This window comes from Melozone crissalis, unplaced genomic scaffold (genome assembly GCF_028551555.1).
Source record: "Melozone crissalis strain CALT ecotype California unplaced genomic scaffold, PUWL_Pcris_2 ptg000013l_1, whole genome shotgun sequence".
Taxonomy (NCBI): Eukaryota; Metazoa; Chordata; class Aves; order Passeriformes; family Passerellidae; genus Melozone; species Melozone crissalis.
In genome coordinates this window covers 7,568,511-7,593,947 of record NW_026535791.1, presented here as the reverse complement: position 1 = coordinate 7,593,947, position 25,437 = coordinate 7,568,511, and the positions used below count along the sequence as shown (strand labels likewise).

The 25,437-nt window shown below is 36.5% G+C and overlaps 1 protein-coding gene across 7 annotated transcripts in view; it reads right to left on the bottom strand.

The window, feature by feature from the left end:
- FRY (FRY microtubule binding protein) overlaps positions 1-25,437 on the bottom strand; it is a 225,272-nt gene that overhangs the window by 90,245 nt on the left and 109,590 nt on the right. For all 7 annotated transcript variants that reach the window (XM_054272258.1, XM_054272257.1, XM_054272262.1 and 4 more), the window contains 12 exons: positions 23,455-23,508; positions 16,004-16,143; positions 14,009-14,099; positions 13,556-13,635; positions 13,359-13,439; positions 11,617-11,785; positions 9,212-9,304; positions 9,018-9,116; positions 6,471-6,572; positions 3,189-3,292; positions 2,630-2,738; positions 1,604-1,690 (listed from right to left, as the gene is read on the bottom strand). In XM_054272258.1, coding sequence (XP_054128233.1) covers positions 1,604-1,690; positions 2,630-2,738; positions 3,189-3,292; positions 6,471-6,572; positions 9,018-9,116; positions 9,212-9,304; positions 11,617-11,785; positions 13,359-13,439; positions 13,556-13,635; positions 14,009-14,099; positions 16,004-16,143; positions 23,455-23,508 — 1,209 coding nt within the window. The remainder of the gene's footprint in view (positions 1-1,603; positions 1,691-2,629; positions 2,739-3,188; positions 3,293-6,470; positions 6,573-9,017; positions 9,117-9,211; positions 9,305-11,616; positions 11,786-13,358; positions 13,440-13,555; positions 13,636-14,008; positions 14,100-16,003; positions 16,144-23,454; positions 23,509-25,437) is intronic.

Genomic DNA, 25,437 nt, shown 5'->3' with positions numbered 1-25,437 from the left:
ATCTCCACTGTGAGCAGTGCTCTCCCCTCTCAGAATTTTAAGTATTTGCATTAGCACATTATCTTTTTATCTTCAGGATAAAACACCTGGATATGATCTGTAGCGTAGCAATGCATCTTAAATGGACCTTCAGTTAAACATAAATGACCTACATCTGTTATGAAAAAAAAGATCAATAACTGTCTTGAAAGGCCCCAGGGTTAATCATACTGAGAGAAAATTCTTGAATGATGTTCAATGCCAAAACTACAATGTGAAAATATCAGGAAGCTGAATCTAAGTGATCTGAATGCCTTCTGGGAATGCACCAGAGGAAAACTTGCAGGATTTTCATTGCAGTGATTGAAAGACTAGAATGTTTTCAATTTCTCTGGAATGTGTTCCAAAAACTAAGAGGCTGTCCTACTGACAGTCTCCCAGAGATGCATTTACACAGATTATGGGGATTCTTTTTTTCAGAATGCTAAAGTCCAGGTACATAAAAAAGTGGCACTATAATGTCCTTCTTTTCAGACTTACAATGCTGTTGAGAAACAGTAAAACTTCAGATGCTGATCCAACAAGAAGCTACGGACTATGTCCACCCCCTCTCAGCTGGGCTAACACAAAATGTCCTTTGTAGGACCTTTCTCAGTCAATGCTGCAGGTGGCTGACCCAGAGCATGGTGAGGACTGCCCGCTCAAAAATTCTGTTTCATTCTTTTTTACTCTGCTACAGAAAGATGAAAGCTGTGTTCAAAGTAAAGCTTGCCTTTCATTTTCCCTGCTTTTTACAGTAGAAAGTTTTAGAACGTTTAATCTACTTTTTCACATTTTTCTAGCAAATATAATTTGTGAAAGGCAATCACTCTATTTTAACATCTTAGTGAATAGATACAACTGTTTAATTCTGCAAGATTAATACAGACCTGTTTTATGAGAGATCAGTAATTTTTTAGAATTTTTTTTTAATTTGCAAAGGAAAATATTTTCAAAATTTTAATGAATTGTATATTCTTAAGAGAATTTTTTATTCTCTTAATACTTATTTATATTTTGATTTATTTAAAGTTTTTCAAATTTCTGATTGTTTTCTCTAGGTAAAGCACTAGGAAGCTGACTCATGACACCAACAGCAGTGGAGTTTTGCTGGTCAGAGTGGTATAATTTTATTAGAGTGTTTTCTTTTTCAAGTTTTCTTGCATTATGTACTCAGCAAAACTATTTTGAAAAACATTGACATTGTTACAGAAAAATTATTGTTTTATTAAAATAAAGTTAAAGGCATTGCATGTAACAACAGCAGACATACTGCTGCTAAGAACATACTGCAACCAATAGTTTTATTTATATTTTTCTTTTTGTTTTATAAATTTGCACAAGTTCACATTTGATATTATTCACTGAGAAAACATCAGAAAGGCATAAACAATGTGACATTTTACAGTTAGAAATTCACAGATGTATTTTACTAATAAATCAGATTCAAGATTTTGCCTGAAAACAGGACAAAGGTGAAAGCATGCTTAGAATGTAACCAGGAAGTAAATGTAGCACAATGCAAAAAAAAAAAAAGAAAAAAAAAGAAAAAAGAGAAGTAAAAAAGCACAGATGTACATCATACCTCAGGGTTGAGACTGAAAGCTTTTGCAGGTTTTCCAACACAAAGGAAGTCAAAGATAATTTCTTTCATTGCAAAATCTAAACGTTCCTAAAATAGCAAAAATACTGCAAATCAGTAAGCTGCTCACTTCTGTTAGTTATTTTCATTAAGGCTATAGAATGCTGAACACCAGTTTAATCAGGGTTTATTTAAATATATGGAAAAACAGATTTTCAGAAATATGTAGAACATGTTATCAGATCTAAGCTTTTAACAATGCTTTATGTTGACAAAATCCAAAATGTATAGCATTTAAATAGAAAATGATCCATTTTGGAAATAAAGCTTTTAATTATTTCATTTAAACTGCAGTAATTATGGCACTAACACAGTATTTTACATAAAAAGAGCTTATTCACAGATGGCACAGTTAAGGGAAGATTTTAAGCATCTGTTTGCTTCATTCCTATTCAGAGATTTTAAGTATGTGCTTAAGTGCTTAGCTCAATGGGAAAATTTTCTGAATTTAAGTCATAAAAGAGATGAAGCTCCCAGTACTGCAGGTTAGTCTATTTTAGCAGTTCCCATTTGAACTGATGAAAACTACACGTGTCAGCTCCATGCTGAACTCAGTTGACATCTGACTTACTGCTTTGAAAGCAGTGCAACTTATTGTCCTATACACCAGGGATGAATCAGTATCAGGATGAAACATGGCCTATTATTTTGAACATTATGGACAGTCACAGTGTGTTAACAAATGCATTTTTTGACTTGCTGGAAATTTTAAAAACTGACAAAAATTACTTGTGAGTGAAGTGAACACATTTTAATCTATTTTCAATGGAATGAGGTTAATCAAAACCTGTTGTTCAAAACACGTTTGCCCCAGCTCAGTGTATAATATTTTCATCATTCCCTGGATGAAAGATAATGTCAGCAGGGTGGTAAAAAATTCAGTCATTAGAAGTTTACTTATTTGTTAATTTGTTATTGGAAAAATAATTTTTCATTATATGGAAAGATATACTCATGGCTCTCCCATACCTGTGCAATAAACTGTATTATCTTCACGAAGATGTTTAGAGGCATATCTCTTGGCACAACACCACGGGACCCTTTTGGGAAAAGGGTTGTGACAATAGTAATAAGTCGACTGCAAAAGAAAAATGAACATTAGACATTTTTGGACCTTGCAGATCGTCATGACACTCCATCTAGACAGACCAGAAAAAACTTCCTTTGAAGTGAAAATGTAATGGGGTGTCTTATTCTGATCCATTGCTACAAATTCAGTGTAATTATTTTATTTCATTACTACATTACAAATAAATTAACCAGTCAATAGCCACTATGAAAGTATTTTTAGCTTACACTGAACAAGGAGTTGCTTCTAATTTTTCCAAAAGCAGAAACACTTGATACAGCAATTTTCATTCTGTAATGGACAGTGCCACAAGAGGGAATATTTTGTTGTGTACAGCCGCATTTCTTATTTTGCAACAAAAATAGGTACAGTTTGAAGGAATTCAGGAGAGCTATAAAACCTCTTCACTTGAAACATCCACTCTACAAAGGATTTTCATTACAAATAAATACACTTTACCTTTGGGTAGCTGTGTTGCTTTCACATTTAATTCTGATCATGTAAACCCACAGTAGTCTGTATAGAGATTCCAGTGCAACTCGAGCCATTTTTGGGTCCTTATTCTAGAGAAACATATCACATAAGAAAAACTTCAGGTACAAATTAGCAAGGAAGTTTTATACTTAAAGGATGCCAACATTCAGTGTTTTGATAATGAAACTACAAAAAAAAGAGCCTCATCACTGCTCAGAGCTCCATTCCTGTAGCTGTAGGATGCTCATGCATCCAACCTGCTTCTGTTACTACTAAAGTTGTTGAAAAACCCAAGTATCAAGTTAGTTAAATAAGATACATGTTAAAATTTAAAATCTCTGTTTGAAAACCCCCACAATTTGACTATGAAAATAAAAACTCCTATTCAGTGGATTACATAAATTTAAAAGTTGTTGCACTATGGTGGAGGCTTGGTACTAAGAACAGATAAAAGAATGTACCACACATACTCAAAAGTGAAAGGACAAGAATCAGTGGATGTTTAGGCAGGCCTAATTAACATGGCATCTGTGATCAGCTGGACTGAATTGGTTTATCTGTCTGGATTGCTGTTTATTTTTAGAAACTAGTACAGGATTGCCTTTGGGTCTGCTCAGTCATATGCAGTTTTCTGTTTCTGTGGCAGTTGTAAGAAACAAGTAAGTGCAGTCCAATCAGATGGTCTCCCACGTGTTGAGCCATCTGCTGGGTTAAACTTTGCAGGAGTCCAGTACACTTTGACCTGAGATAAGGTTTGCCTGGCCCACAGGGCAAATCTCCACAGCAAAAATCTGAGATATTTTTGGCAGACAAATGTTGAGCCACAGATCAAAGACAGCGGTTTGATCAAAGAAACTGCAACTGATGCCATCAGAAATTCCTGAATGTGTACGGGTCTGGGTCCTGCAAAATGAGGGAAGACAATTTGCCAGTGATATGGGAGACAACTTCCAACGTTCAGCGTGGCATCTATCACAAGCTTAGGAATGGAAACACTGTTTTTGGGCCCCAATTTCCATTAAACTTCTTGACAACACATTTTATGCAATAAAGTTTTATATGGACAGAAAACTGAATAAAAGTTTTTGTTTATTATAGCAGTATACAATGGTTGTCACACATGTTTGGAATAAGTAGTAAAAGGAATGCCGAAGTTTACTTGGCATATTAATCTCTGCAGGATTTTAAAATAATAAAATCAGTTACAATCAATTTGTTTATTAACCTTTAATTTGTTTATTAACCTCTTTACTTCCAATCTATTTTTCATCAGGTATAATCATGTCAGTCCTTGTACAATTCAGACCTGAGAATTTTATTTCTTCAACAAGTGATGAAGTACGTTTATCAAAATTTATTCTTATTCCAAAGCTTTCAGGAAAACAGCAGGCTGTGGCTGAGTTTAGGTAGCAAGAGGCTGTGTAGCAGAGGAGGAAGCTATCTGTCAGCAAATGTCCAAATAGCCCAGTGATGAGGTACTTAGCTGTGAGGGCCATTGAGAAAGAGGGAGGAGAAAAGGGCTGAGACCAGTATCATTGGAGTTTTCAAAAAATAGTAGACCAGTTTTTTGTCAGATCAGTAAGCTGCATGGCAGAAACAGGATTAAGAAGATGATAAAAAGCCCAAGATACATCTAGGGACATTAAGGGCATGTCCATGAGCAAGATTTGTCCAAGCTCATGGTGTTGATGTGAACAACTCTCCCCCTAACAGATGGATTTCCAGCTTTTCCTCCAGCTGTGTGAGTTTGGCTTGGGTTTTGAGGTGCCAGCCTGTCTGGGGAAAAGATTGTTTCAACGGTTGGGGCATCTCTTTCTCTGTACTGGGAAGGAGTGGCCAATCACTTTCTTACTTTAGCCACATATTCAGCTACCTTACTTTCTCCTCAAAGTAAAGATTGAATGAGTGCCATAACACTAATCTGAGAGCCTTATAAATCAAAGTATCTATCAATGAATTACAGGTTGCAAGATAAATTCCAATTTTATTTTCAATCAGTAAGATAGGACCAACTTTTCTTATATTTTCTCTAATGGTTTCAAATAATTTGTCATGATCTCTTCAATTTTCAGAAAAATATATATTCCCACCTTGCTTTGCCTTTTCTGAAGCTTGTACAATTGCATAAAACCCCATAAAATTAGATTCAATAACAACAAGGTTGTTTTCTGAATCACTTTGCAAGTAAGATTCTAATGCATCTTCACTGAAGGTTAGATATTCAAGTACTAAAGGCAGAAAGAAATCTTTAGGCAGACTGAACATTCTGAAGAGCTATTCTAATAGTAGGATCCATATGAAGACAGCCAATACGAATTGTTTCACTAAGACAGAGAGTAAGTATGGCCAGAAGGCAACAGCAAAAGAGGAGGTAATATGTCCCTTTTTGATAAGCTTGAGAACTCAACTTTTGGGGAGCAGATATTTGCCTCTTAGCTGAGAAAGTGGCTGAAATGTGAAGTTTGTGTGAAGTTTGAAGTGTGTTGTTAGCAGAAGCCTCCAAACCACTGGTTCATCGAGACACAGTAGGGAGGCCCTTCATTTGCTCTAATCACTTCACTGTATTTCTTATATTGCCCTTTTCAGGTGGGCACAGGAGCATCCTTTGACAGGGCTGCAGTTTTAGCATGGCATGGGACATGAGTTATTGCAAAAGTAAAAGGCACGTGGAGGAGCAGCAATGATAACTAGCACATGTGCCCTGAACACTACGTGCAGCCTGGGAACCACAGCAGACTGCAGGGGAAAACTAACCTTAAACCTCAAAGATCTAACATATGGTAAGGGAATAAGAAGGGCTACATGGAGGAAAAAACTTGAAACAGTTTAGGGTTTTTGTAATGCAAACAGTTAACACAAGTGAAATAAGCAATGGAATCCGTGTCCTACAAGTAGTTCCATTTTGAAAAAGCAATAACAAGTTCTTTGTTTCCAATGCTTATGTGAAAATAGCAAGTTACTACTAGCTCAGTTTCGGTATGTCACTCAACTTATTAACTTCCATCAGCAATTTTTTTCTGTTTCACAGGTGTTTGACTCAGTCTTGCTTTGAGTTAGAGGAACAGTAGAAATTCAAACTAGATCTAAGAATATTTTTTTGCCGTTGAAAAAACCTGCACAGCTAAAGAACTTGTACTGTCAGGAATAAAGTTATGTATGGAATCAGATGATAGCAATAACTCAGCACATTTACCTAAAAAGGCTATGCAACAGATCTACAGTGCATACTGAACTCTGAATACAATATTAAAACCAAGAGATACTAACCTTAAGATTGGAAAGGCAGTTGTTGAGGAAAACATGCCATCTGTTTAAAAAGAACTGCTTCTGACTGACACAAAGCAGGCATGTTACCAAGGGGTACAAAGCCTAAAGAGGAAATGGATGTCAATAAAGTGTTATTTGCATGTCTACAGCACACAAAACTAATTTAATAGAGCTACTGTAAACTTGAAGTTCTAATCCTTCCATGTTGTGCAATACAAGTTAGCCAACATAAACACATTAGTAAGCAGTAGTATTTAAAAGGAGCCTTCTCTAAAGTTGTTACAGATACCTTTCAAGGATGAACTAAAACCTACCACATGTGTACTCATAGCAGTGTGAGATAGGGCACAATTTTACAGACTCCCAGGGCTAAGTTCTGCCAGTTTACTGAGAAATAAAAGCATGGAAATAACTAAACTTTATTATTATAAAAACAGGACCCACAGAGATTGTTGGAACTTGTGAATCAGACGGCTATTACTCCTCAAAATCTGCAGTCACAATATTTACCGCGAGACACGTCAAAGAATTGTGTTAAAACCCAGGGAACGCCGGGATTTGCTGGGAGTTACAACTTGTGAAGTGAAAAAAAAAAGGAAGCAAAGAAGAACACAGAAGTTGAAATACTGTAACCCAGTATCTTTGTCAACACTTACTTTAACACTTGTAAACAATACACTACAAAATAAGCTAAAATGCACCTAATGATTTGGAAACTGACTCAGCTATTTCAAGAAGACTAAGGTTTCAGTTGTAATGTTAATAAATCCAGTCACGACACAAAAGGTGTTAGTAAAAAATAAGGTAACATTCACTTTAAGATGAATTATTTTAAAAATTATCTCTAAATTCTAACTTCAGTCACAGCTCAAAGTATAAACACATTCTAAATCTCAGTTTCTGTTCCACTAAGACATAACATAAACTGTCCATATCTAGGCTAATTTCTTGAGCAAATGGCAAATGTACATTAATTTTAATTTTTATAATCATCTCCAAAATACATATGGGACAGGATACCTGAAATCTTCTCACAGAACACTTTCTTACTATACAATTGAGTACTTGACTGGATCACAGAGTTTAGTAACATTCCAAGAGTGTTACAGCCCACCCTAAGGAAGATCCCTAGGAGGGAAGATAAACCATCTCCTGGAATTTCCTAATTCTCTCCATTCACTACCAAGGAACCTTAATGACTAGCTCATACGAGGTACTTTTAGATAGAAAATGAAGCAAGATGACTTCCCCCATCCTGTCAGTACAGTGAGTGCATGGATTCACCAAACACTGATCTTGGTCCAGTTCAGACTTTAAGGAGTGTGCTTTCTTCCTGGAAGTCTGGAAATATGCACTGCAGCTATTTCTGTCAACTGTTTGCCTTTCCCCTCCTCCTCCTCGCAATGTTTGTATTTCTGATCACACCCTCACAAGAATCTATTCTATTTTGTCGTTTTTAACTATGTAGCCTCCAGTGTGGTATGTGTAGACAAGCAATCAAATGCAAAGGCCCAGCTGTGCAATCCTTTCTCAAGAATGTAGTATTGACTTTGGCAAGTATGGCCACAGTTTGGGAAGTTCTATTTAATGTAACAACTGTACAAAAAGCTCTACCCTGCTGCAATTCCAACAATGTTTTATTAACTCAATAGAGTGGAACGGAGCCACACGAACACAAGCAGAGTGAAATAAGAAATCTCAAGCCTCCCACTAATCAAACTGGATCAGGACTGCAGCCCAGGGGATGCTCTGACTGTCCCCTGGGAATGCTGTAACAGGCAGAGAGCTCCAGCATGCTCCTGCAGTCCTCCCAGCAGTTTCGCTAGCGCCAGTGACCAGCATTTGCTGAAAGAACTGGAAACAGCAAAGTCTTTTTGACTTTCCCCTAGAATGAGGAAGGACAAATGACAAACTTTCTTTACTTAAAAGGCTCAAGACTTCAAAATGGATTAGCTAATGCCACACTGCTGGCAGGCGCTGACCCAGTTGGAGAGACAGACTGCTTAAGGCAGCCAGCATCAAACTGACTCAGATCCTCATTTAATTCAGATCAACTCATGATTCCAAAAATACACTGCAGTGCCACTGTTCATCTCACATGAAAAAAAATGAAATAGGGAGCTACATAGTTGCCAAGTTATGGATTTAAAAGGGCATGTGTTATAAATTTTTTCCTTCCTACAATGTATTATTTAAGCCCCGTTAAAGAGTTTTTCCCACATGCCTCATTTGTTCTCGCTTGACAAGAAGTGAACTCTATTCTTTCTCCTCTTCTCCTAATGTTTATACATAACAACTACGAGAAAACATAACCATTTAATAATCACAAAACCAGAAGCTGAAAACATATTTGATTCAGACTAATTTAGACTATATTATCAGTAAAATAATTATAGTTATTTTCTGGAAACACAGTAATTTTCCCTGCAAATAGAAATGTATTGGTTATAGCCAAATGCAAATAAAACATTTTGCAATTTCCCAAGGGTCTTGCTCAGAAATATTTGTGACAATAAATTTTAACCTCTGCTTCTTAGAGTTACTAACCAATGAGTGTTTCTTTCGGGATGAAAGTTCAAGCGTTGTATCATACAGGCTTTCAACAAAGTTCCTCAGACAGGGGACATTCACTTCATTTTTAACAGCCTGAAATAAAATTTCATGTCAGTAAAAAAACTATTTCAAAAGCTGTTTTATCTAATTTTAAAATATTATGCAAACAACATCAAAAATAAACTTACAGCAGCTACGGGGACAAGAATTTCAACAAACAGTCCTGCCAGTGCATGCTTGATATCTTTGTCTTTAACTTCAAGGAAATAATGTGCACATTCCTAAATTAAAAAAGAAAATACAAGAAACATAAATTGCATATCAGCTGGAATAAAGACCCCTGAATGTTTGCTGAATGTGAATCACGTGTCAGTGACTATTTTTATCCTGCAAATCCCACTGAAAACATTTGCCTCTTAACTTCTAAATCTGCATTTTGCAGCAAGCAGAAAGCAGGACATAAGTCAAGATCAAGGAGCTGTTGCTCTAATCCAGAAAGTCTCCACTGACTCCAGCTGTGCCTGGTGGTGTTTTGGACTGGAAATTGAATTGACCTCATGCCCTGTGTGTATCTTCAGGAGCAAAACTAATAGTCAACATGGAGTGCTTCACACAATGCTTTGAGAAGCCAGAAAAGGAATGTAATCCTCTGGTTAAGACACACAGGGCAATGGACAATGTAACTGTAAATATTTTTGGATGAATTTCATTGCTAGGATTCGTTGCATATTGCGGGTCAATATGGAATTGTGCTATGTGAGGACAATTTCCAGCCTGCATCTGGGAATTAAGAAAAAAATAAAAACAGACTTTGTCCTAAACATACAGTGAACTACTCTCCAGACAGCTGTGTTGCTCAGGAAGTGAGGGAGGGGAGATAAGCATCCACCCACTTGCGTGTACAACTTCTCTGAGGATGACAAATCCTATTGCCCCAGTTACTTTTTCTCTGGGTTCAAGGCCCAAACAGCCCCTGACTGTAGGAGGAAGGTCCCCACTGACCATTTTTCCTTCACAGTCATGCAGAGCAATTTAAATCTCAGATCATGCATACTTTTTTCCTGTGTGCTAACAGGGTTATACAACACATGGCTTCAGTCAGACCAGCCAGCCTTCCTGAGGTGCTTCTGCACTCTTTGGGGGAAGACAGGCTCTTCTGGAGCTCACTCCTGAAATTAGCTGACCCTTTGAAAGCATCTCTCTCTACTACAGCAGCACTGTGTGACTGAGGTTTTAGGTGAAACACTGCATGGAGATACTCAAACAGACAAACTGCCCAAAGAGTTGAAATGTACTTCACCAAACTGAGAAAACAAGGTTTTCCCACATGCACAAGTGCATCTTATGATGCAGAGTAGTAAATGTAAGAATTCATTTAGTACTTAGAGATTGTAGCAGGGCAAGGCAGAGATCCAAATTTCACTTTTACTGGAAGGATTTTTACCACAGATTTTAATAGTAGTGAACACTGGATAAAGCTGAGCCATAACCTCATTCACTCATGAAGTCAAGTGAACACATATTACTTTGGTACTTTGCCAGCTCTTGATAACTTAAACTAAGTTGACACATGCTAGTATGTGTCTACACAATTAAGAGTAAGGTAAGAAAAAAAATTACCTCTTTCTGTGTTGTTAAATATGTCTTAAATATGCAATTAAATATGGTTTAGATGATATTGTAAAGCTGAAATAGAATGTGCTTCCTGTTCAGGACTTAAAAGAAAAAGCTCACTGTGTCTGTATGCATGTATATTTGTATTCCAATGCCATATCCTTACTTGTGGGCATCTAACATTGATTTTTTTTCCTCCATTTACACCATCGATACACTAAACTTTACATGGACCTTTATATAAAATATTTATTTTACTGGATGAGTGGGTGCAAAGCATGTAACCATGTGGGTGAGCCCAAGAAAAAAAAGGGCAATAGAAAGATTAAGCTAAAGAAACCTGCTGGTGGGAACAAAACCAATTGAACATTACCAGCAAGAACTCTGAAACATTAAGTAATTGCTTGCCTTTTACAAAATTATGTAACCTATTAATTTAAAGCATTCATTGTAGTCAAACTATGTTCTGTACTAGTGACTTTTAAACCAGGAGAGTACCGAATGCACTCTACAGCAAACAGGAGGAAGGTGTGGTAGAAGGAGACAACATGTGCAAAGGAAAGTCCATCCAGCTTTTGTCTCAATTCTCTGTCTCTTCCTCAGTGTCTTCCTCCATTAGAAATTCTTCTCTTTTCTGGCAACTGTGTGAGTACTAGAAGATTCACTTTGGAGGCAGTGAACAGCTAGGGAGACACAGCTAGGCACAGACACAGGGCAAGGGACAGCTGTGGGATAGTGGGGTGGAAGGGCTGGGGGCTACAGAACAAAACCTCTTCAGCTGGAGGGTGAGCTCTAGGGACTAGAGGTATATAATTATGAAAAGCTGGTATGGGGTTCATAAGAAGCAGAAAGCTTTAGCTGCACGTAGGTTTATGTGGAAATGACATATGGAAAATCTCCTAGAATATTACATGGAAAGTGAAGGCTAGTCCATTCAGAAAGGTCTGGGAAACCACAGCTATGTCATTAAAAATTTTACCTGCATAAACTGAAGAGAAGCTTCAAAGTCCTCCACAGGATACATCTTAATGCGAAAGAATTTCATTCCCATTATAAGACTGATGATGCTTTGAACTACATACGGGCTTTGTTCTTTATGCCGCAACTCTTTTAGCTCTGCCATAAATTTCTTCTTTACAGCAGGAAATCTATGAATTCAGATTGGTTAGTTTCAAAAAGTTCAAAATCAATATTTGAAATGTACTGCAAGGTATACAGATTGGGAAAAACCTAAAGAAGATAAAACTTAGGTTGTATAAAAGTACCATTTCACTCAGTACTTGAAAGTACTTGAATAGATTTTTTTTTGGTTTAGCTTTCTTTCACTTGTAATAAACTGAGAAAAGGAAGCATACAGCCTGATCTTAGTCCCTTTAGATAACCACATATTTGAAATTATTTTATTACCATGCACCTCTTTTACATAAGAGCTAACAGTATCATTTAAATAACCCCTTCAAACGTTTTTCAAAAATCCATGATGAAAGATAGCTATCTTGCAAGTACATGTAATATTTTCAAAAGAAAATGATTATACTATAACTCTGAAAAATATTCATATAGGCAGTTTGTCCCTTCAGTTTTTCCCCTAATAGCCATTACAGTAACACTTAAGCATTAACAAACTACAATAACTTGGGGTAGAGCGCTCTGTGATCATTTTTGTTCTCCCCCACAAATCTATTGAAGATGTCTTTGGAGACACATTGTGCATAAAAATTACATATGGAAAGGGCATCCAACAGGACCTCCTACCCTTTTTGAGACAAAATGGAAAGATGGTAATTGTCTTGGTGGGTGTACCATGTAACAACCTCTTGGTATCCTCTTTGATAGACAACCCATGTGAATTGAAAGAAATAGGTTAGCAGGAAGAAGCCCTTCAGTTACAGAAACATCTTAACAAGGCCCTTCAGAACTTTGACAGTCAATGTGAAGCTTTGGATCCAGATGCAACTTCTCCCTTTGCATTTTACCCAGCCAGTTCAGAGGCCCAGGTAAGACCTTAGCTGAATTTATATGATTTCCAGAATCTCAAACTGTTTTAGCCACATCAGGCCAAACTGACTTGCTTTGTAGAGCTGAGACTCGGCCTCAGCAACACCGAAGTGTCAGGAGACAGATAGCATTACATCAGGGCAGTAAAATTCATCTCTACCTAGTTTGTGGTTTAACGGTACAATGAAAAGCTATATTGGCTACATGAGATCCTGAGTTTGACTGTTTCCAAATTCAAAATTTAAGATCTGACCCACAAAATGTTTTATGTCATCTGTTCTAAGAAGGATGAAGGGTTCAGAAGCAGATGCATTAAGTTCTGAGCTGAAATTGCTGCAGAGAGCCTTAACATTGTTGCTATGCAGGAGGACAGCCATTTATAGGTTTGCCCAGCTAAAGAAAAAATAGCATCTACAAAAAAGCTAGTTAAAATAGCTCTCTTCAGCCCTTTGGGCTTTCTACAGACGTCATTGCTGAGATAGGAAAAATAATGCTGCTGCAGTTGAGTTGAATTTATTCAGTATCACCGGACTAGATGCAGAAAGCCTGTGATTCCCTAGAGGCCTGTGTTCTAGAACATCTGGATAAATAGAAGGCCAATGAACTGAAATAACTTATTCCTACAGAATAATTAAAGAAAGTGAGAAAATCAGAGTATTCACATGCTAAGCAAGCAGACTTTGTCATATTTATGAAGGAAATAATAGATTGAATTTTTCTTACTTTGCTTGAGCTAGAACACCTATTACTTCTGCATACAAATCTGCAACAATGTGCATATTCCCAGTGTTAGGACCAAGGTACCTAGCAAGACACAAGAAAGAATTCTCAGCTGAGAAAACATACTGTTTAAACCACAACTATTACAAAAATAAGAAAGTATCTTTTTCATAGAATTTTTGCATGAAAAAGAGCCTTACCCTTCTTTGTACTTAAAGTGCTTGAAAGCCAAGTTAATAACATCATTTACCAAACTGTCTATTACAGGATGAAGTGGAATCTGGAAACATAAAATAAAATATAACAAGTACATATATGCTAGTATTACTGAGGGATATAATCCATTCAGAAATATATCAGTTAAAATAGCAGGTAGCTAACAAAATAGTTAAAATGAGACAGCCATTCTATGTTTATTTAGTTTTGAAGATAAATACTTTAGCTCCAAAAACTTGGCAAAGTAAGGTCAGTATGAGCACAGAATGCTATGTATCATACAGGTGCAAGAAAGACAGCAATGAAGAAGCATGCAGGATATATTTCATTAATTTATTTTAATCTTAAAGATGCAAACAGAAAGAAGAATCCCAAAATTCACTTGCATTGTTAATTTCCATAATTTATTAGTTAATGGACAATTTGAGAACTCCTACCTGTTTCAAAACTTCTATTAATACTAAAGAAAAAATAAAATCAATAGCCAGATCTCTTCTCTCCATTAAATAGTCCCTCTGCTGTTCATCACTGCAAAATCAAACCAAGAAACACAGTATTTGGAGGTGTCATAATTCATATTATATGCCTTCTTCAATTGCATAAATACAGATAACAGGGAATTGTGTTCTACCTTTTAAACTGCAGTCTAGCATTTCAGTAAGTAATGTACTGTTATGCTCTTAAAATCTGAGATAAGCAGACCAAATCTAATTTGTTACTCTGATGTTCTTTCAAATGCTTATATATCACCTATCCATTTCCTCCTTCTTTTTCTTCCAGTTAAAGATCCAAAACAATTTAAAAAAAAACCCAAAACCAAGGCAACTTGTGGATTCTATATTCTAAGAAATCAATTTAATTTAAATTTATTGCTGATGATACCATTTAGACCATTCATAATTACATTTTGGAAGCAAATGTAACTGTGCTATCAAATTCATTTTTAGACTTGTCATGAATTTTGGCAAATGCCTTAAAAGTACCAGTGGAGAATTCACAATCAAATTGTATTATCTCTTAAAAAAAGTTCCAGTGTTAATTTTTTAACTTTGGCAACACTTGTCAAACTTTTAACACATTTTTTGTACAGAACAACACAGAGGAATAAAAGTCTGAGGTGAACAGCTTCCAACAGAAATACCAAAAAATACCCATTTGAATCAACTGATTAAAGTTTCAAAGTGTACTGAAAAGATAACATGAAATATACAGTACTTTTTTGTAAAATTAAACATTAAAGAAACAGTTCTGCAGTCCACTTGAAGCATTTAACATGATTCCAGTGATATTTTTGTGTAAATTTGGCACAATTCTTATTCACATTGAGAGTTTTAGTGATTTCAATCGTACTTATGTGTTTGTAATAAAACAGGCATTTGAGAGTACAACTTGATGAGTGTTGAAGCAAGTTATTTGCATTTTGGTTTCCTTTGGTTTTACATTAACTGGAGAAATGACTCGTTATACATTCCTTCTGTAACACCACCCATTGACAAAGTGGTCTTGTTTCACTGCTAAACTGACCTTCAACGAAATTTTGGGTGGAGTTCCTGAAGACAGCTATTTATGAGCAGGTAGTCGTGGAACAAGTTGGGAGAAAGAAGCAATTCAAGGCAAGGATCCATCTCACCCAAAAGCAGACATCTAATTAATGAACTGTGTCTTCATACTGCCCACTTCTACTGACATAAAGAGTCCAATTCAGGTTCATTTTTACCTTGGTATCTAAACCAAGCCACCATCCCCCTGTTCCAGCAACTACTGCCTTTTGTAGTTACTGGGTTATAATATAATCCCAATGTGAAGAATTCCTTAACATCTCTGAACACCAGGTCTGACAGTTCATTCTCCTGCTGTTTCATTGAAGCATGTAAATGTAGTACTGAAGTACTCAGAAAAACTCAAAGTTTGAAGAATATTGAACCACATTGCCAGACCTCAATATAACCAAGATCACTTTGCTGCCTTATCACTGAGGAACTACAGACATAATTATTTTTGCATGCTTGTTACTTTTAAGAGGTATGCTGCTAAATCTCCCTGACTGATTCTCAGGTTTTCAGATTGAGGGTAGATATATGTGTATTTTTTTATGTGTAAACAGCAAGCTATATAAGAAAAATTCTTCCAAGTGGCACGGAATTATTGCTCGATTACTTGAGTAAATACAGTTTATACAAACTGGTATTTAAATATTAAAGCATCCAAAATATCTGTAAGGCAATTACAACAGCACTGTTATATTTGAACTATGAGGAGCATAAGGTGAAAGACACAATTATTCCATCCATCAAGAAGCCGAGAGAAGAGTTCCAGGAACAAGCAGAAAAGCAACACAATTATCAAGCAACTGTTACCTCACAAAAGCTGATGGGTGAACTGTAACACACTTAACCTTGGAATTTATCAATTACACATATTCAAAAACATACCTTTTGGATTTAGTGCTTGTTCTTGGTCTGTATTCATGAGATTCATCTTCTATACCATTCTGCCTTTTATACCAATCAAACAAAGTGCGCAGGATAGAGGGTAGACAATATTCTGAAAGTGAGCTCATTGAGCTTATAACCTATCAGGAAAACACAAGAAATAACAAATAAAATGCTGTCCAGTTTTCTCTCCTCCTTAAAAAGAGTACTAATTCAATGGTTCTTTCTTGTTTTCATCCATTTTTTGAGAACTATGGTACAAGCAGTGACTTAATATTCTGCATTTCCTGTCTTTAAAAGATGTGTAGACATGGCATGTAGGAACATGGTTTAGTGTTTAGACTTGACAGTGTTTGGTTTGTGGTTGAACTTGACGATATCAAAAATCTTTTCCAACCTAAATGAATCTGTGATTCTATAAAACATAAACAAAAATGCAAACACCGGAGTGCATGTTGATAAAGTCTTTATATTGATGATATTAAAACGCATTAAAATCGTATTTAACATCTTTCAACATACCAGAAAATGATCTAGTTCTTCAAGCAGGTTATATTGATTTGTTATACAATGTTGATTTGAGGTCAAACTGATTGTAAGGAAAGACAAAGTAATGAATTAGAGGTACTGTCTCCAGGAGTTATATATGACGGCTGGATGCCCCCCTTGAAACTCCGAATATATCGGGAAACACCAGAAGTTCTGCAATCATTTTAATCAACTGACCATGCAGATGGATGTATCTTACTCATAGGCTCCCACACCTGAAAACTTAAGAAAAAACCTGAAAACTTCTCTTTTATATATAGAAAAATGTTTAGAGTTTCTTGTGTCATTGTGGGCACAAATAAACAAAACATAGTTTAGAATTATTCCTTAAAGGCTGCTGATTAAACAGCTCTGGTGGCATACTGGATAAGAAGATTACTGCTCACTCAGTATTAACTGTGTCACCAATTACAAAACTGTTACTGAGCATGTTGGCCTGAACTGTGACTTAAACATTCTACTACAAGAAACCAAAGCTACAAAACATGAAAAAATCAACAAGCAGGGTGAACCCTCCCTCCAGCCTTATTATACAAGAGGATAATACACGTATTGCAACTGAACGTTCACAGCTACAGTATTTGTGCACATTCTAAGAAAATAAGAAACAACTGTTTAAAATAGGGAAGAAATTAGTGATCTGGAGGTTTTTGACACCTTAAGATCATGCAGGTCTTGATCTTGCAAAGAACTGAGTATCAGGAGTGAAGAGCTGAAGCGTGCACTACATGCTAAGTACACTGATTATGTAATTAACTGTCAGGTTTACCTTCTTGCTTAAACTTAAACCAAATGCTTGTGGAAAAACAATAGAGTTTAATGTCTCATGTAACACCAAACTTGTGTGAGCGCTGTGTGAATAAGACCAGAGCAAAACTGGCAGAGCAAGCATTCCCACATACTACTATAACCTTAATTGAGAACTTTTGTGGATGACACTTAGTCTAGATGAGTAGCTCTGAATCTCTTTTGTAGTTTTTCAGCCTCAGGATTTAACTAATTCACAATGACATTGCGGATTAAAGTCAATGAGACCCTTTGAGGATGAAGTATTATTATTCAGGTATTATGGCCTAAAATTAAACATGCTGCATTAGAAAGATATAATAACTGACCCTGCTAAATTAAAAGTTTCCATGAAAGTAATATTATTGGAAAACTTTCATCTAATCTGCAATAGATTTTTTTACCTGAAATATGAAACATGTTGCTGTGGAAGACATCATGAAGCAAATGCTTGCAGCAGTGACAGGAGGCCTTTCATAAAGAATTACTATAGGACTTCAGGCTCAAATATACCAAAGCCTTCTAGTGTTAAGCCTTCAGATAAATACTCAGAAAAAATCAGCCACCTGGTGTCGGGGTAAACTATACACTACTGACTCACTTCTCTACAGTTTTTACAAAACTTTTTATGAAGTTAGCACAACACTGCTTGTTAATGATGAAATACAATGAAAATGGATTTCCTAGGGAAGACTAGAAAAGAACCATAAAATCATGGACTCACAGAATAGTTTGGGTTGGAAGAGACCTCAAAGGTCATCTAGTTCCAACCTCCCTAACATTGGCTGGGACACCTTCCACTAGACCAGGGTGATCAAAGCCCAGCCAACCTGGCTTTGAACACTTCCAGGGATGGGGCATCTACACCTTCTCTGGACAACCTGCTTCAGCCTCACAGTAAAAAATATCCTCCTTCTAGTTAGTAAAAAATTACCCTCTTTTAACTTAAAACCCTTAGTCTTTGTCTTATGTCCACAGGCCCTATTAAAAAGTCTGTCCTCAAATAGACCTAAATATCTTTTCAGAAATCACAGTAGCTAACTATAAATGAAAAGTTGTTTCAATCAGATCTTCCTGCATGTTCACTGACATACTTATCACAGCTGATCTCTAAATCCCACCTAAACAATTTCACCAGAAAAAGTCAAAGTGATTCCTGTTAAATCTTCTCATGCCATACTTTCCTCTGCTGAATTTGCAGTGTCTGTCTTCATTTGGGATAAAAGGTCAATATAGCTTTTTATTTTTTCCTTCTTTTTTTTTTTTTTTACCCTTTCTGTGATTGCACTTTTAAGACAGGAAGGAAGGGTGGACTGGGAAAAGACCTGGCTCTCAGGGAACAGGAAGGGAGGGAAGTCTAGCCAGCATGCCGGTTACTCAACCCTTTCATTTACTGGAAGTAAGTCCAGGAGTGAGATGAATTCTAGCTCTGTCCTGCTCCTGAAAGGGAGTGCACAGATGTACAAATATGTCCTTGTTGGACAAGTGATCATATTCTTCCATCATAAATGAACTACCTACTGTATAGCTTAAGGATAAGAAAGCTGCACAAGCAGGGAGCTGTTTGAAACCTGTGTTCACAGAGCATTAAATATACTTTATGTAAATGCTTAATATTTATTTTCAATTAAAATGCAAGAGTAAGTTTAATGAAATTCTGCTCAGACAAGCTCACTACAATTTATATACTTTCATAAAAGTCTTGATATATTATCAAAATTCAAATACACGAAAGGTTTCCACTAACAGCAAATTGATACGATTACTTTTTTCATTTCACTAATGAATTTATATGTGCTTTAACACCAAATATATTCAAAACTGCACCTAGTTTCCAGCAGTATCATTAATTTTTTTGGCATTATTTTTCTATACCACACATATCAATCAATATATATGTTGAATGGGCATTTTATTGCCATTTAAATAAAGAAGAATTGCAATACTTCATTTTTGCACAGTCTTGGTTTATTTCTTGTGACTATTTTTCCCCAAGTGTCTGCATATTTTATCTTCAAATTGTTGTTGTGCAGATTCTAAATGATGGACAAGCACAAGTAAGGTTTTACACTTTCTATCAATGCTGCTCAATGAATTTGTGATTGTGGAGATCTCATTCACATCTTTGTTCTCAGCTTTTTTTTGGACCATGCTATGAAGTTTTAACCTGAAAATGGTTAACACTGATAAGTATTCAAGTTGAACTCACTAGTTTTCATTGATGGCCTTGGCTTTGTGAGGCAAAAAAAAGAAAGGAGGACTTTTTACTATCATAATTTTATGGATGGGTAATTTCAGCTAGCATGCTTATACACTACCAACGTTTATAGGTATTTTACTGCCAGCATAACAGTTTACATGAAAACCCATTTACTTTTAGTGGACAGCAAGTTTGGTTCTGAAGGTGTTACCTTCAATTTTGCCTTCAGATGTACTTTACACACTGCCTGAACCCAAATCTCTGACCAGGAGCCAAAGATTATTTTATGATCCCCTGACTACCATTTCTTATACTTTCTCTATCCTGTGCCTTTTTCTGGTGATGAAGGACAATGTGTAAAACTCAGGGAAAGGGAAAACACAAAAGCAGCCAACTGCAGTGCTGCAGCAATGGCAATGATATCAGTATTCACTAACTACATCTAAAAATAATATTGGATAAGAATCATTATCAGCACATCATTAATCATGTTTAGATTGTTATGAAAAAGGACACTTTATCATAGTATGCTGCTTAGTGCCTTATCTATTTATTGCATTTTCCACTTTTTTATTATTGTTATTATTTATTTTCATTTCCTTCCTTTCTTTACCAAGGCTGATTTTTTTTTTGTTTTCTCTCCTAAAAGTACATAAAAGATTAAATGTTTTTGCTTTCCAATTTGTAGTCACCAAGAAGTGCACTTCAAAGAAGAGATCAGTAAAACAGTAACAAGAATAAGCTTTTGTGCAGTTTATGCTGAAACTTCTGCAACAGGCTCCTCCGACAGATAGCTTCATATGAAAACTAAGGCCTCCTGTTAAAGTTTCACTTTCATGGCCAAGACATTACATTCATTTTGTGTTTTTATATGGAAAGCAGTTTGTAGCTCAGTCCAAGATTACACAGTGCCCTTCTTCTGCCTCCAGTGTTGTCAGTTCATGGAACATTTATACACCGTGGTAAGAACAAACGATACATTAGTAGAGGCTGAGAAAAGAGTAATAAAAATATTTCCTTAGGTGAGGATCACCCTTTTGGAGAATTATGGGTCTTTGCTAGCTTTTGATCTTTTCATGTACTGCAACTTTATGGTTTCCTGTAATAGGAAGTTTAAGTCATAGTTCACTAGTACAATGTTTAATAACATCTCTGTAACTGGGGACACAGAGCATGCTAATGCTGGAGCTGTAATGCTCTTTGCCAATAGGCAGCTAGAGTTGCCTAATCAAGGACTTTCAAAACATGATTTTAAATATACTATGAAACTATTTAAAACCATATGAAAAAAACCTACATAATTTCCTGTATATATTTTCTTTATACACATGCACAGCTAGAAAGGAAAACACAGTCACTGTACGGAATTCAGTCTGTTGGCCAATGGTGAGGCATTCGGCAAGTTGGGATAAGTATCATCACTTCATACATTGCTCAAGATTCTATTATTTTTTGAGGAGGGTGGTGCAATTGGCAGCCAGACATGCTGTCTGCCTAACAGGAGACACTGACTACACCTGTGTGGAGAGACACAGCCCTGGCCCAGTCAGGTTTCCAGATATTGGATACATCACCAACATCACAACCAGTGTTCCTAAAATGGTGCCTAAGAATGGGCAGGAAAAAATTGCTGGTTCTCAGGGAGACAGAACTACTCAGGGGTAGTAGGCAATCCTTTCATGGCCATCTCAAATGGTTTGGGGGTTTGAGTTTAAACTTGATGCTGGTTACTTTGGGTAGCTAAAGTGCCATTCTGCTCATTGTTAAGTTACTTTTTGGGCTTTTTTTTCCCCACCTCTGAAGTTGGCTTGCAAAAAAGCAAGTTTTAAATCAGGTCATGCCTAATTTTTGTTGTTTTTTAATTTACCCTTAGAAGACTGAGCTCAGACATTTTAAAGTAACTAGCGACCTACTCACTTCAGCTTTACTTAACAATTTCACTTAAATTGAATAGAGATAATTTTGATAATGTCAAAAGAAATAAAATTAGATTCCTTTGACTCCCTGACACTTAAATGCCCTAAAACTGAAAGTAAAACTGATTAGACACTCCTTGAAGAAGTTTGCTCATAGGGATTGTCCTTCTTTTCTGTCTTCATTTCTGTAGTAAAAATATCAGGAATGTCATGGCTGGCATTTTTTGTTTTTGCTAGACAACTGGGTTTCAGAAATAAACACCAAAGCTTTCTGCACCCTAACTGGAAAAGGGAAGTAAGGGTTTACCAACCTGGTCTTCCCTCATCCCATAAATGCTTTAAATATTTGAGTTAACTTCAAAAAAAAACCCTGAATGGTTTCACTTAAAAGCACATGACTTCTTACTTGGGTTGTGGATCAAGATCTTCAGAGCTTCCCAGGCAGACCACACCTTCATTTTATTATCCATACTTTCATGACAACTTTATAATACTGACACATTATCATTTGTAAAACAGCTTATAATGCAATGTACTCACATAATCTAGCGAGTGAAACATGCCAGGTAAAAAAAAGACATTTTGCTGTCTTCCTGTCTCTACTCTAGCTCAGTTCTACCAAATCTGTATTGTCCACTACAAAATTTTGAATGCAAACTCTCTGAATACAATTAAAAGCATTCTGTGATTGTATGGATTTAGCTGAACTAAAATCATTTTAGTAAGTATGAACCATGTTTTTGAAAATGGGCTCGTAAGCCAGGTTCAGGACCCATCTACTGATCACAGGCCTGCATCAATTCCACAAGCTCCAGAACATCTCAAAATGAAAATCCTATTTAAGTAGAAAACAATGTGAAAGCTGAAAAGGGAAACGTTGCCATCAACCTGGCCTGAGGCTGACAAATTCTGAAAATTTCAGCTTAAATAGTTTGTTTTAAAAATTTCAAGTGCTTGAAAGCAGGTTTTCTAATAAGACATCTAAGTCAATCTCACCACTATGCTTTTCTACCAACTCTGCATATAGGTAGGACTTCAGATATGTGGATAGAAAGATATATGAATGTCATATATAATAAAATTCACCTTGGTGTTTGATCTACATCTGGTTTTTTTTTTCCTCCTGAATTCAGAGTAAATTGCTACAGCAGTAAACACACAGTTGTTTCACTCTAGGAAGCTTTTGCTGTTCTCATTAAATGATCTTGACTTAATTACTCAATTTTCTGTCTATTTACCAATTACTGGGAGAAGCATCAGTCTTCCAATTCTTAATTTTAAAGGGCCAAAATCTGCTAAACCATAAATATCTAATCAAATCATGGCCACCCATTATGAGTTTGTTTAATGTACTGCAGGAACAGTAACACAAGGTTTGCATCTGGACAGCTCAATTTGTTTTACTTCCCATTTGAGTGTAACATTCTTCCCACAGGAAGGAAAATAATATGTATATAAAATTAATCCTGACAATTGAACTTATACTTAATTTTAAACACAACAGGTTGGCTCAGCCTATTTGAAGGGCAGCACACACATAAGTCATGCTGAGTCACAGCTACAGAGGCAAACCAGACTGATGAGACTGATTGCAACAGCCATGATTCTACAGGCCCTCATATTAACTATAAAAGAAACCTCATAAAAGAAAGATTGGGAGCCACACGCCTGTTTCAAAAACTACATGATTTGAAAAGATACAAATTTGGCTTCAAGATTCCCATCAAGGGAAACAGACAAGAAACAATGTATGTACCTAATACACTATAAAAGGAACAAGTTCTGTGGCAGAAAAATATTGACCTTGGAAACAGGGGAAAAATTCTTCCAATTTATATCCAAGAATGGTTAGGCAAGTATTTATCATTTATCTACCCAAAGAACATAAAGAAATTTTACTTCTGCAGTATGCAACAACAGTTAAAGGACTCTAGAATGCCTCCCAATGCACTCCTCTTTTAGCCTGAGGAATGGAAATAATGTAATTTCAAGTGTCTTACTTGATCAAACTGGGGATCTTCTCCTCGTTGCAGAGATTTGGTCAGTGGCTTCTCCTGAAAGAAAATATATTAAATATGCATTACTTAAGATCAATACTATCATATTTTACTATTATTTTTCTGTTAGATTTTTACTCACATAATGTGCCTCCTGATCTGATCCTGAAGATACCAGGACAATTGCTGCATATGCAAAGGAGGCCTTTGCATATGTATCAGCCAATACTGATGGACTGTCTTGAGTGATTTAATGTCTTTTTATGAAAGAGAAGGATTGGCCATTCATTGCATCTGAGCTTGTGCTCACATCAATGATAAATTCTTGCAACATCCTAAAAATCACCTACTGTTTCCTCTAATACATAACCAAGGGGCTCTATTTAGGAGAAAAGGAAACTCAGAGGTGACCATATCACTCTCCAGATCTCCCTGAAAGGTGGCTGTAGTAGGTGGGGGTTGGTCTCTTTCACCAGGCAGCAACTGACAGAACCAGAGGATACAATCTCAAGCTGTGCCAAGGGAAATATATGTTGGACATTAGGAAAAAGGTTTTTATGGAAGGATGATGAAGTACTGGAATGGTCTGCCCAGGGAGGTGGTGGAGTCAGCATCCCTGGATGTGTTTAAAAAAAGACTGGATGTGGCACTCAGTGCCATGGTTTAGTTGAGGTGTTAGGACATGGGTTGGACTTGATGATTTTGAAGATCTCTTCCAACCTTGTGATTCTGTGATTCTGTTACATGATGTCCCTTCTTGTTATAAAACTTCCAGGCAATACAAACATGACCATAGATATAATGCATCACACAGAGCATACTGAAAGAAAGGGAGTCTTAGAAGAATCAAAGACCATAGAGTTCATTTTTAAGGAAGACAGTTGTGGGGAAAATTATCACTAAAAGAATTTAAAAAGGTATTTTCAGAATGGAAGCAAATTTTCAGGTCATATTCTCAGAGTAACTGGAAAAGCCAAGGAGAACTGTCCGACTCAGGGAAACCATGTGTGAACATCCATTCACCTGCACGGCTTCTTTGTCAAGCAGGCTGAACTACTGAGACATGGAGAAGTACACAGGCCAATATTCTAGATGCATGCAACAGTACACAAAACATGAATCTCCTACACCACAGTGAAAATAAACAACACATGAGGGCAGATGACATTCTGAAAAACACATCACTTGTCACCATCACAATTCTGCTGTGAATTACACTACTGTTTCTGGTGTCTGCAATGTGCCAGTGCCTTATTCTTCTATAAATCATGACTCTTTCTTCTCCTACAGCTGCAAGACTGGACTCTCCCACCAGCTCAGAATGAGATTTTGTGTTCAGCTTTCAACAAACTATTACACTCATCAGCATCTGTTAATGTACCAGGCAAAATACCATCCCTGCCAGGGGATAATAGATATAAAATAAAGAAATCTGTAAAGCTGATGAGATAAGGAAATGGAGAGACTTGAGTTGGACCAAAGATTTCTATTATTTCATGTTTCTTTCAGAAGCAAATGTTGCCTGGTATAATCTGCTGACTGATTTTGAAATTAATTATGCTGATCCACTTGTAATGCCAGCTGGCAAGGAGGCCAGCTGTGGGGTGACTGCAGTATCCCCTGACTACCTAGCAAATACAAAAATCAACAAAATGTTTTCTACTGAGTCACTGATTTACCCAGAACAGCCATCAATATTTTTCATAGTTTTATCCAGTATCTCAAGCGAATCCTCCAGGTTACATTATGGGCACAACAGCTATTAATTACAACTTTATGACAGATTATTGGTGATGAACATCTGCATAAAAAAACCCTTGTAACCCTGAGAAAACACAGGATACCACCCCACCCACAGCCCTCCTCCTCCTAAATCAGTAAGTGGGTTCTATCCTGCCTAGTTGTGTCTCACAGGAGGACAATGCTTCTTTTGTCTATTGCTTTTCACTGAAAAGGACAGCAGATAAACTTTCAAAAGTAGTGTTC